The 13999-nt window shown below is 40.6% G+C and overlaps 1 protein-coding gene across 2 annotated transcripts in view; it reads left to right on the forward strand.

Moving 5' to 3' along the window:
• Positions 1 to 4526: 4526 nt before the first annotated feature.
• The window catches only part of golga2 (golgin A2), a 65620-nt gene continuing 56147 nt past the window's right edge, over positions 4527 to 13999 (forward strand). For both annotated transcript variants that reach the window (XM_056290334.1, XM_056290335.1), the window contains exons 1-2: positions 4527 to 4564; positions 5735 to 5872. In XM_056290334.1, coding sequence (XP_056146309.1) covers positions 5840 to 5872 — 33 coding nt within the window. In that variant the 5' untranslated portion in view covers positions 4527 to 4564; positions 5735 to 5839. The remainder of the gene's footprint in view (positions 4565 to 5734; positions 5873 to 13999) is intronic.

Below are 13999 nucleotides of genomic sequence, written 5' to 3' on the forward strand. Positions count from 1 at the left end.
GTGGGTCCACAGAGTGGTGGCTTCATGTTGTTTTTTCGGGCTGGGCCTGACCGGGCCCCATGGGCCAAGGCCCGGCTACCAGACGCTCGCCAGCGAGCCCTCCTCCCCAGGTGTGGCTCCAGGAGGGGTCCCTTGTTTCCCTTTTCTGGGCGAGGTGCTGTAACTCTGCTGGTGTAAATTCATTGGATTTTTTGGGAATCTCTCTTAGTCTGGCCCCTTCCCTGGGACCAATTTGCCTTGGGAGACCCTACCAGGGGCTATTGCCCCTGACAACACAGCTCCCAGGATCACTGGGACACGCAAACCCCTCCACCACGTTAAGGTGATGATTCTCGGAGGAGCATTACTGATATGCATTTATACACAAGCATTGGTATCTAAAAGTTGGATATATTAATCACGATTCTTAACCAGGAACTGGTGGATTAGTGCTGGAGAAGAGGCTGGAAGGTGCGTTGTGAGTCCATTGAAGTGTGGTGTAGAGGCTTTGCTGGCCACTCACTGTGTAAGGTCTACACTCTACTTGGCATCACTGGGGCTGCAAAAAGGAAAGCCATCAAGTCTACCATGGAGGCTGCAGAGAGGGCCTCCAGATGGCTTTGGATCAGAAGGAGTGATCTGTGGGCCAATGCTGCTGGGAAGCAAGCCAGGGGCTGATAAACCCTGGCTGGATCACCCGAGTAAGGGTGTATGATGTTGAAAGACCCAAAACACCCAAGGACCTTAGGAAACATTACACATGATGATGTGTCCCAGTGTATACTAGGATGCATCTTCGAATCAACGAGTTTGGTTTTTCAACCAATTAGCTGCAGCAGTTGCAGCAGGAACATACTAATATAGAATATATATATATATAAAATAAACATTTTGTTTAAAGGGCCCTTTAATGACACTCAAGGTCACCCCACATAATAATAATAATAATAATAACATTTTTTATTTATATAGCACTTTTCTAAAACAATGTTACAAAGTGCTTTACAAAAGAAAGAAAAACCAGACAAGGCAAAAATAAGAATTCTCCACCTCTGGTGGAGGAAGCTCACTATAGCAGAATTGTGGGTATGTGCAAGCAGGGGCCCTGGACTAAGTGGATGCATACAACTGGCCGAAAGATCACCTGGGTAGAACTGTGGAAGGCGGAATCACACCGATTCAAGATTTTGGTCAAGTCTGTGTATGATGTCCTCCCGAGCCCTTCCAACCTGTTCAGCTGGGGCCTTGACAGACTCACCTGCTTGCCAACTTTGCCAGAAAAGGGGATCCTTGGAGCACAAGTTCTGTGGGCAGTAGCAGACACCATCTGCACTGGGATCAGTTACAGCAAGCAGCAACACCCAACAAAACACACCATTGCCTTTGTTTGAACAGGGGAGAAGCCCCAGCCAAAGACCCAGGGTGGGCTGCTCACAACAGCAAGGGACTGGCAGTTCCTTGTCGACCTAGGGAGACAACTGAGGTTTGCGGACACCATCCCAGCTACCACACTCAGGCCAGACTAGAGCTAGAACTAACTGTCCCCTGGGAAGAGTGGATGGAAGAGTAGAAAGTATATTTCTGGATGATAATCCCAATCAATAGACTATGAGCCACAAAAAAGAATTTGGTTTTCTATTCACACAAAGAAATTGAGGATTTGAAGGTTCCCAGTCTCATCTCAAACTTTACAGTATAATGACTTGGACTTAACTCAGTCTCAGACAGCATGGACTGATGATAATTTTTTAAAGTGGCAAGAGGTAACATTTTTTTTGCTTTAGAATATCATCATTAGCTAAATTGGTCACATATTGTGATGGCTATGGGGGACACAATTGCTGTTCAGATCAGTTCCTTAGAGTTGTTGTTTTCACTTTGCATGGGCACATGGGCAGCTGACTCTGGGCTCTTAACCATACTTGTCCTCCTTGATCTGAGTGCAGCCTTTGATACCATCTCAACACAACATCCTCCTAGAGAGATTAGCTTCAATTGGAATAACTGGCACCCCCCCCCCCCCTTGACTGGTTTAGATCATATCTCTCTGGCTGCACTCAGTTTGTCCAACTTAAAAAATTGAGCTCTCAGTCCTTTCATGTTACTACTGGTGTTCCCCAGGACTCTGTATTGGGACCCCTCCTATTTATTATTTACCTGCTACCTCTTGGCCACATTTTCAGGAAATTTGGCATTCAATTTCACTGCTACATGGATGACTCCTAGCTTTATCTATCCACCAAACCTACCTCCACTCTTCCGCCCACATCCCTTTCTGACTGCTTACTAGAAATTAAATCCTGGTTTTCATACCAATTCCTCAAACTTAATAGTGATAAAATTGAGGTCCTGTTAGTTGACACTAAATCTACTTTGGCCAAAACTGATAGTTTTTTTCTAACTATTGACAATTCTATTGTTCCCCCATCGCCTCAGGTTAAGAGTCTGGGTGTTATCCTGGACAGCACATTATCTTTTGAAGGCCACATCAACAATGTTACTTGGTCTGCATACTTCCACCTATGCAATATTAATCGTCTTCGGCCGTCACTTACAGCTAAAAGCACAGCCATACTCATTCACACCCTGGTTACATCCCGTATTGACTACTGTAATTCTATCCTCTTTGGTCTTCTGCTCAAGTGTCTTCATAAGCTTCAGTTGGTCCAGAATTCAGCTGCCCATATCATTACCAGAACTCCTTCCATAGATCATATCACTCCTGTTCTTCAGTAACTCCATTGGCTTCCTGTTTTATGCCGTATTGACTTCACTGAGTTTTGTGCAGATGTTGATTTTATACTTATCTGTTGTGTTAACTTTTTATTGTCTACCCTGCTTTGTTTTGATTTTACGCTGTCTGATACAGTGCTGGTTTTTTTTAACGGTGTTCTGTAAGGTGTCCTTAAGTGTTTTGAAAGGCACCCACAAATAAAATGCATTATTATTATTATTATTAAAACCTCTCGTGGAATCCCAAGAGGCTGCTTTATGGCACACATATTTATAAGCATGGCAATTTTACTTTATCTCATTGCTCCTCTTTTCCTCCCCACAGTAGTCTTTTGAGCTATAGCTTCTAAATAAATGCAAAGAAAAAGCCCCTCAGTTGTCTTTGTGACAGTTGACCTGAAAGACATTACCAAAATCCAAAAAGTTACTTTGTACCATCCAGGGATGGGCAACATGATCAAGAAAGGGCCAGTGTGGGTGCAGGTCTTTGTTCCAACCAAGCAGTTACACACCTGATTCTAGTCGTCAAGTCAAGTTAATTTTATTTGTATAGCTCAATATCACCAATTGAAATTTTGCCTCAAGGGGCTTTACAGCAACACAACAATAACAGTCGACAAGTAGGCGTTAACCAATAGTCAACCAATAGTCTTGTTCCAATCAAGCAGTTACATACCTGATTCTATTAGTCAACCAATAGTCTTGTTCCAACCAATCAGTTACACACCTGATTCTATTAGTCAACCAATGGTCTTGTTCCAACCAAGCAGTTACACACCTGATTCAATTAGTCAATCAATTGTCTTGTTCCAACCAAGCAGTTACACACCTCAGTTTACAAATCAAGGTCCTTAGCAAAGACTATTGGCACTGTTTTGGTCTTGGACTTCATTTGGACTCACCATGTTAAACACTTGGTCTGGACGTGGTCTCGCCTGGTCTTGACTACAAGCTTAGTGATAAGTGTGCTCATGAAAATACAGAGGGCTAGCGAAATCAGCAACACGGGTTTTTTTTCCTGGGCTCATTTTTCAAAAGCTGTTTTGCTTTTTGGGTAGTTTGAAATGTGTTGCTCTTGGTAAAACTGAGATAATGACTCACTGTAAATATACAGGATGCCTTTTATAAACATTAGAGGATTGCCCAACATCACTGGCTAAGTTTCTAATTAGGTCAGTTAAGACCACCTAATCATTTATTCTTACTTATTTGGTAGATTTAAATCCTTGTCTCTCCGTCCTAGTGTGGTGAGCGTCCCGGTGCACATTATCAGGCATCCAGGTGGATGCTACGTAGTGGAGCAGTATACAAATGCAACGAGTTAATCAATGAATACATATATTTTACCATCAATTTATTTTCTTACATTTCTTGATTGCGATCGTCAAGATTTGAACTTTAAGGGTTTTTTTTACAGTTAAACACAGAGGCATAGAGGTGCACACATAGTTTTAATTTTAACACCTCAATTGAGCGTTATTCCCACAAAATATTAAAAAAATATTCAAAAGTATTTATTAAACATATTGTTTGTAGAAGTCCGTAATAGAAGTCAGCTGTAGAGACTTGACTGGCCAATCATTGTCGAGAGCCCTGTGCATGATGAGCATAGAGGGAGATCTGAGGAAGAGATTGGTGAGCTAAATTAACTACAAAAATACGAAGAAGGTGAGGCTGTACTTCCAGGTGGAGCGATGGCGGAGCCAAATGGGCCATAGGGAGTGGGGACCTCTACCGGCAGGGGAAAGAACAGCCTAGATCACAAGTTGATGACGTGGTTCGATTCGCCCAGCAGATGAGCAGGATGGCTGATCAGAGTAGGCAAATCAAACTCGCTGCTGCTAAGAAAAAGGTAAACGATTTTACAAACAAGTGTGCAAAAACTCATGGGATGGGCAGCCGACGCGTCTCTGCGGGTTTGTGTTGTCAGCGGTTTCGTTTTTCTTAGACTAAGGTGGTATTGTTACACGTCCCCCGAGCTTTCAGCTGTCGCTTATCCTGGTTTTCTGTCTCCTATTGGGCGTTTCGATAAGCAGGAAAGACCGGGGATTCTGTCGGGCCTCGGTTGACAGCATTAACCTGCGAGCTTATGCGGGCAATTTATGGTTTGCATATGATTTATAGTCGCTGCTTTCGTTTGGTCTGTCAGTGATTGATTAATTGTAATTACTTAATTGTTTAATGTGTATCTTTGTCGATTTTGTTAACCGGGTAACGATTGTAAGTTAGCAAGTTGGCTACTGGATGGTATGCGTGGTATTGACTTTGGTTGCTGTCCAATTAGCTTGTTTAATGAATGCTAGAAGGCATTTAGCCAGCTTTGTAGCTATCCTCAGTGGCAATGGTAACTAGCAAAGTGTTCCAGCAATTTAACGTCGAGTCAACAAAAAAGATTTTTAACAGGAAGGACCGTAGCAGAGTTAACTGGCTAACTGATAAGGATGACTAGGACTGTTTTGACAGCTGACACCCCTCTTCCTTTTGCTTTCGCTGCTCTGTGTACCCCTGGTAGGCGTTTGGCTGGCTAGCACGAAAAACGGCCTCAGCAGTTGCATCCTGGTGAACTAGACGTCCAGAGGGGAGTTCCCCTGCTTGGCCGTGACAGCTGTCACGGGCCGCATATAAAACTCATTCGGGGAGGAGTGTGTTTGATCATGTTTTTCCGTCAGTTCACTTGTGTATATTTCATTTGCCTATCCCAAATTCTGACAAAAATAGCTTAGCATAGACACGTTAATATCGCGTCAAAACAGATAATCTCAGAATGATCCTGAACAAGTAAACCATTGTTCCCTACTTTACTGATACCACTAAGGGATAATTTGTGGGTAGTGGCCTTGCATTCCAGCCTACATTGGCACTTGGTTTTCCTGGATTGTCTTTCAATTGACAGAGAGAGGGGCTAAGGCTACCCTCCTTCAACTGAGAGCAATCAGGCTCCTGATTCGTTTAACCTAACAAGAGCATCAGCCAGCTTAAGAGAATTCACCTTTCTCTCATCTATTTTTCTCGTGCTGCTTAGCTGAAGGAGTTTCAGCAGAAGAGCTACCCTGCCAGTGGAGGAGGAGAAAAGGGAGGAGCAGGGGCTAAAAAGAAGAGGAAAGGTAAAGGAGGAAGCCAACCTGATATGCCCGCAGCAGACAGAGACTCTCCAGACAATGTGAGTCATTGCTTTATTTTTTGTGGTGTTATTTGAGAAGATAAATGTTTATCTGTTAATCTGTGTCTTGGGCTGTCTTTCTAATTGTCCTGTTCGTATTGTTTGTGCCCATGTAAATTTCATTTTATCATTCTCAATTCTGAGTCTTTTCTTGTTGTTTGCAGTCTTTCTGGGTTTTAAGGTGCTGGGCTCGATGTTTAATAGGCCCTGTGATCTACATGTCCCTTTTATGTAATTTTAGATATTTTTGATAACAGTGAACTTGGCTTGGTCGATATGTTCCTTATTCACATTGTCTGATCATCACGATGTTCGATCGCAGATACCTGATACTGTTGTTCACATTTCTCTGTGCTATCTCTGCACTGTGTTAAAGGGCAAATGGACTGCCCTGTCTCTGTCTTGAAATGAACAGACGTGCCAGTCGGAGTTTCTTATATAACCACATTTCGATGTAACACTTGTTGAAGAGCAAAGGTAAATGAAGAAAGCACATTTCACTTTCCCATAAGTGGAAATCAGGGCCAGCTCTTAAATATTGACAGAATCTGCTTTGTTCTAGTTTGTTTATTTGCTAGAAGTGTGATTTTGAGACCAACACAATTTCACCCTCCAATGACTGGAGAGAAAGAGAAAAAAAATGCTGTTTTCCAATTCACTCTCACTGAGCACAGCAAGAACTGCTAACTTCACGACCCAATTCAACCTATATCTAAGCTTATGTCTCTGATGTTCTGGTAGGCAAAGATGACAAACTGACAACTCTGTTTTGGCTAAAAATTACTTTTTGGTGAACTGAAACCTCCTTCTCTAGCTGGTTAAGTAATCCATACCTGTTGAATGCAAATGCCAACTAAACTCCATATCGAATAACGAATCTTAAAGTCTAAGAAGAGTTTAAACAACGTGGGATTAGTTTCTGAGCATTTGGTAAATAAATCAACAACAGCACACACTCAAGTAACTGGCATTGTTTTGTTTGTAATGCTAACCCATTCTGCCTCAAGATAGGATCATGAATGATGCCTGACACACATTGCCGATAGCTTTGCACCATCACTGATGGCTTAACACATTATAAGTGTTCACTGTTTTGCTGAAGATAACACAGGAACATGACCTTGAAATGGCAACCAAATTATATGCAGCATTGACCTTTATTTAAAAGTTTGCTGCAACATAGTCACCTTTATCCTTTCCTTTACATTGGACAGAAAGCTTCAAACATGTATAGATTGATAAATAGCTAGATACTTATTAATTGTCTCCCTGGGCAAATTTGACTTGGACTCTACAAAGCTAGACCCGTCAACACATATGGGCACACAACAGCAGCAAACAGAAGACATAGAGAGTACACACATAGAGGGGAAAAAATACAGAACCATTGGCATCAATCAGCTTGTATATTTGTCCTGCAGTACAGCCTCTGTACCCTCTGCTTATTTTAGGCTACTGTTTAAAATTTCAACCGATATAGGCACAAAGGAGTTCTTAAATCGATTCAATTTGCACCACTGAGCTTTGTATCACGTCTGAGAATTTGTTGCAGGCATACAGTGTCTGGATTGGCACCCACTTAAGGAAATAGTCTGGTGTGTCTGTTGGCTGGTTTAAACTATATAGTACTATTATTGTTTTGCATGCCATCTATACAGTAGCATGACTGTGCCGTGGCAGTCTCCAAGTAAAGAAACTATACTTACGGTCTTCAATAAAATTACCTTATAGAGGTCTTAATACACTAATGAAAGAAGTGTTTCCAGAAGGTAGATTGATAATTGCTTCTGTAAATGTCTTTCTAGTAAGTCCAGCAAAAAGTGGGAACTACAACTTGGAGAATGTCAATACTCCTCCCAGTCAATGTTAAAATGCAATTGATTTTTATCTGTTTAAGGTAATGATTTGATTATTGAAACAGCTATGACCTTATCACAGAAAGTTGGATCAGTTCACCTGGACACGTTTACTGAGAGAAACATTTCAATGTTTAAACCCTGTGTCCAGATGAACCGATTCAACTTTCTGTGATTTACTTACCTAGATTATTGAGCATGCGTAAATGCTATAATCTTAATTATCTTCAAGAATTATCTTAAAGCACTTTTGGGAATTTGCACCTAATAGTGGTAGATGAAGTGGCACGCTGTTTTAGTTGACATTGATTCCCAGAATTCTGTATTATGTCACTTGAATGACAAATAATCACGGCTCATTCTACATGGCTATTGTTGAGGCAATTATTTAATTCCACTCTGACATTAAATGAGGAGTGAGAGAAAAATCTATTATAGTATTAGGATACTTTAATATGTTCATGAATGGATGCAGAAGCCTAGATACTTAAGTGTGCACTGATCAGTACAGTCTCTCTATAGGGCAGCTGTCTGTGCTTCCCCCGTCTTATCTCATGTTTTCAGCTCATCCCACCAAGGTCAGTTCTCAAACTCTGAGTTTCTCATACATTTATCTGCTATCAGCTAACAGTTAACAATAGTCCTTTATTTGTTGACATGGAGAAGACACTTTATAACACTACCTTTGTTCTGTTATATATGAACTTTATGCATCTAAGCAATATAGACTAAAGTTGAACATAGTATAGATCATACATGGTCAAAGATAAAAATAAGCAAACATCAAATATGAATTCCCCTCACCAAATTGTCTCGATAAAACATCAAATGAAAACATGACAATGGATATACATCCTGGGGAACATCATACCTCACACAGAATAACTGTGAGGCCTGTCTGTCAGTTGTAAGCCAACTGAAATTTATCAGATTTACATCAACACACTCCATATAAACTCACCAGTCAGACAGAAGTCACAATTATCCCATGTCCTCTTGAGCCAAACATCTCATCCCACTCTTGATTAGAAATGAGTTAAAGACTCAAAAAGTTATCTACACCAAATTGAGCTGACACATTCTGGAAAACCCAGTGTTCACATAAAACCTATGTGACTGCTCAAAATCCATCAGAAAACACAACATAGTCCCCAGTAATGTTAATCAATGATTAATAATAAAATAATAAATGGGCGCTATATTTATAACACACATATGTAGATTGGTTACAGATTAACTAAGTGTTAACATAAGGAAAAGGAAAAGAAACCAATAACTCTAAATAAAAAGGATTTGGGGGAACCACTCTATCAAGTGAGGTCACTGCAGACACTTGCTAAAATCTTTGTCATCATCATCATCACAATAGTATGGTGATGGTGGAACCCAGGGATCTGGAGAATATTTGACTTGTACAGCATTAAGTCTTACTGAAGGGTCATATAGTTACCAGGAGGACAGGTGAGTTTAGTTTATCAGTATGCAGATGACATGACAGTTACAGTAAGGGACAAGGAAAGTGTAGTTGAGGTATTAGATAACATAAAGCTGTATGGTAGGGTATCAGAGGCTAAAGTATACATAGATAAGTCAGAAGTTATGTATATAGGGGCAGGTAGAGAAGACATATGAATAGAATTAAAAGAAGAAGGATTATTTCAGGGTGTTAGATGTGAATTTAGGGAAGGAAGGGAATGATATACAGTACGAAGAGATAATGAATACAATTAGGAAGACGTTAGGGTTTTGGAAACTTAGAGGGTTGAAGCTGAAAGTGAAGGTGGTGGTTGTGAATGCGTAACGTATTCTGATAAGTTATGAGTAAACTTGTGTATGTAATGAATGTGTTGGATGTGCCTGAGAGAGTGGTTGAAGGAGGTGAAAAGAATGGCGAGTGAGTTTCTGTGGGATGGGAAGGGAGTTAGGATAGCCAGGGAGGTGACTGAAAACGAGTATGAAGATGGTGGGTTGAAGTTGATCAATTTAGGGGTGGAAAAAGAAAGCACTTAGGGTGAAAATGATGGTTAGATATTTAAGAAAAAAGAGAGAATTTATAATGTGGGTGTGGAGTGTATATGCTGCTGAAGAAAGGTATGTTGACTGGAGTGTCTTGAGTTTTACAAGGAGGTGCTGGGAGTGTGGGGAGAGTTTGTGAAATGTGTGCAGTATGAATGTAAGAATGTGAAGTAGGTGTGGGAAACAACCAGTGTTTTTAAATCCAAAAATCACATTTGAGGGGAACACAATTTATAACAGGGTGACTTGGAGAGCGGGGTTTAGAAAGATAAGGGATCTAGCATATGAGTATGTACCAGGGTTTATGACTGCACAGGTAGTGGTAGATGAAGTGAGGGAAAGGGTTGATGAAATGTGGTTGGGTACGGTGGAGGGAGTGTTGGAAAAGATCATGGGAGGGATGCCAAGAGAATGGGTCAATATGATTGAGATACAGGCTGTGTTGGATGAGGAAGGGGAGATAGAAGTGCATGTGGGAGATTGAGAGAAGAGAGTGAGTTTGATGAGTGTGAAAACCAGAGTGATATATAGATTTTTAAGAGAGAAAGAAGTGAGAAGACCAGCTGCGGAGAAAGTGTGGGAGAGGGTTATGAATGATATGGATGTAGCAAAGATGTGGAAGAATCTGAGAGTGAAGTGGAACAGTGTTGAATGTGAGAATTTAGATTTTTTTTATTATTAAGGCACAATAAAGTGTTCAATAATTTAATGAGTAAGTTTGATGTGAATGAGAAGAAAGAATGCGATGTGCCCTTTCTTGTTTGCAATGGTGGTGGACGGGTTGACGGATGAGATCAGGCAGGAGTCTTCGTGGAATTTTAGCAACAGGAAAGGCAGATGCCTTTCAGTCCATTTAGAAAACATATCAACAATTCACAAGACAATATTTCTTCTCCTCACATGGTGTTAGTTCAGTGAAATCCATCTGCAGGTGATCAACCGGTTGGTCAGGGTGGCTTGGGGCTTTTGTGATTTGCCCACTTGTGGCATTATTTTTCAAGCAAATTAAACGTTTTTTATGAAACGTTTTGGGAATAATTTGTGAAGCCTCATAAACCACTGTTTGCTTACTGTGTCCACCATCCCCCCTTTTTTAAACAATATATTTATTGGATTTCTTATTTTTCCACAACAACAACAACAACAATAATGATAATAATAATAAGACAAATATATATGCAAGAATAAAACAAACAAACACAAACAGCTCAGATCAGCAAACATATACAGGCGATTACAGGAAATAGCCTATATAACAGATAAGTTATAGGTTACAAGAGTTCAGGTTCAGGAGAGTCCTTGTAATATAATGGAAGAAAACTCACATCCAAAATAATTCCGATATGGCTGCCACGCTCTGTAGAATTGATCTGTTTTGGTGTGTAGAATACATGTAAGATATTCATTTCAAAGGAAACGGCTCAAATACAACTTAACATCAGCCCTTTACAGTAGGGCCCTTATCACTAGTTCACTGTAATAATATATATTTTTCTAGCAACAAAATTAAGAATGATATATAACCTTTTGCAGTAGTTATATTTCTACTTGGGAGGCCCAAGATCAGTGTCATTGGATCAATTTCTAAAACTTTGTCAAATACCTTTTCAATTTCAAACAATACTTCAGACCAATACTTCTGTAATTTATGAGATGACCATAGGCAATGGGTTAAGGTACCTACTTCGGTTTTATAATTGAGACACCGAGGAGTAAGTGAGGGGTTAACAGAATGTCAGCAATTATGGGATATATTATGTATTCTGTGTATAATTCTAAACTGGATGGCCTTGGTTTGAGTACAGATGGATATCTTTTTGGCATTACTCCAAATATGCTCCCAAGTCTCCTCATCAGTTGTCACCAACAAGTCCTTCTCCCATACACCTTTAACCCTCTGTGTATAAGTACATGATGTGCATTTTATCATTGAACAAACATAAAGATACCTTCCCTGGTTGTTGAAACAGCAGTTTCTCAATACCAGATATCTCAGGGCGATGTCTAAGGGTCTTCCTTATAGTGTGTTATTTGTAAGAAATGAAAATAATCTTTTTTTTTTGGAGCTGGGATTTCTTTATAAGTTGTTTAAATGACATTAAACTAGCATTTGAAATTAAGTCTCCCAATTTGGTTATATCTTTGTTATCCCGTTACCAGAAGCCAGTATCCAACATTCCTGGCAAACATTCAGGATTGTTAATTATTGGGGTAAATGTGGAAGTTAATTTGAACCTCCCCTCCAGACAGCGGACTGATATCTATGCCTTTAGAGTCTACTACTACTACTTTCGGCTACTCCCATTAGGGGTCGCCACAGCGGATCATCCGTTTCCATCTCTTCCTGTCCTCTGCATCTTTCTCTGTCATGCCAGCCACCTGCGTACCCTCCCTCACCACAGCCATAAACCGCCTCTTTGGTCTTCTTCTTTTCCTCTTCCCTGGCAGCTCCATATTCCGCATCCTTCTCCCAATATACCCAGCATCTCTCTTCTGCACATATCCAAACCATCTCAATCTTGCATCTCTTGCTTTGTCTCCAAATTGTCCAACCTGAGCTATCCCTCTAATATACTTGTTCCTAATGCTGTCATTCTTCATCACTCCCAATGAAAGTCTTTGCATCTTCAACTCTGGCACCTCCAGCTCTGCCTCCTGTCTTTTCGTCAGTGCCACTGTCTCCAAACCCTATAACATAGCTGGTCTCACAACCATCTTGTAAACCTTCTCTTTAAATCTTGCTTTGAACAGTTGACCCCAACTATTTAAACTCATACGCCTCCGTCACCTGCAGGGACGGATTAAACCAATCTGGGGCCCGGGGCACAATAATTCACGAGGCCCCCCTATAACAACACCAGAGAGTCTGAATGCAATTTCACCAAGCAGTTTTGATTAGTCATGTAACTTACAGTAATCACCGGAAACAACGCAATGCATGTGATATTATTAAAGGACCTACAAAATGTTACATTATTATTATTGTTATTATTATTTCACCCGTCACCAGCACTAACTGCTAAGGCGCGCAAACGTCACGTTAACGTTACCTCCCAGAATGCATTGAATATGTAAGGGATAATGTACAGTGAGCCGGTTATTATTACGAAATAAACCCCGACAGGGTGATGCAGGACCCCGACGCTTCTCTACTTACTAAATAAATCAGTAATTTGCCACAAACTATAACAAAAAATGTTTTTATTGATTTAAAAATTATTGTAGGCTATTGCTTCCATTCATCCAGATTACGTTAGATTTCTACGTTCTACGCATAGCAACGGTCTGTTATACCTAGCAGCGGTGTCTATCAAGAAATAACACACCGCTGAATGTCGTAATTGACCAATCAGAATCTAGTATTCAACAAAGCCGTGTAACAAAGTACAGTATAGGCTACTGACATAAACATTAAATATGGCTGCGCCCATATTGAGTAGAAATTAATTAGCTTAGCATAACCAGTAAGGTCACAAGATTATAAAAAGCATTTTACACACCTCACATGTGCCAACAATTTATACAAGCACCGAAAAGAATCGGAATACACGCTTTGGTATCAATATTGGAAAACGCGTGAATAATAAAGTAAATAAAAAAGTTATCAGCAAGCCAATCATGATGTGACAGTGATTTTTCGTGATACAACAGCAACGAATAGTGCCCGTAACTGCGGCAAACACGAGCGCACAAGATAACACGATATAGGACCGATAGACAACCCAATTATTGTCTCATGGCGAAGATGGTTACCTAGCCTGCCTGAGCCGGCCTTTAAGTTACATCTCCAAACGCCAAATCAGCAGACACAGCATTAAGTAAGAAACCCCCGTGGTCTTACCAGGCTTTAAGCATTATCTCCTTGTCTCAGGCAGTCTTCCTCCTTGACTTTCTCCTGGAAAAGTCCTCGACGACATCGTTAAAATCCATGGATCTCAATAGGTCTGATTCGATAGCCATAACTGCTTTCAGCCTCTTTTGGCCCACTTTTGATCTTAGTTCGTTTTTTATACGTGCTAATCGCGAAAAGGAACGTTCACCTTCACAATTCGTGACGGGTAAAGTCAGGAACAGTTTCAGTGTGATAAAAACGTTTGGGAAGGTTGAGTTAAGCCCATGTTTGATCAACATCTGCAGCAGTTGTGTGGGGGATTGTTGACCAGGCTCATCTTTCACAAAAAAAACGAACTGTAAAAGTTCGCCGGCCAAATCTTTTTCCAAGTCATTTGGATAAGCAGCAGCCAATTCCATGGCT

This window comes from Lampris incognitus, chromosome 12 (genome assembly GCF_029633865.1).
Source record: "Lampris incognitus isolate fLamInc1 chromosome 12, fLamInc1.hap2, whole genome shotgun sequence".
Taxonomy (NCBI): domain Eukaryota; kingdom Metazoa; phylum Chordata; class Actinopteri; order Lampriformes; family Lampridae; genus Lampris; species Lampris incognitus.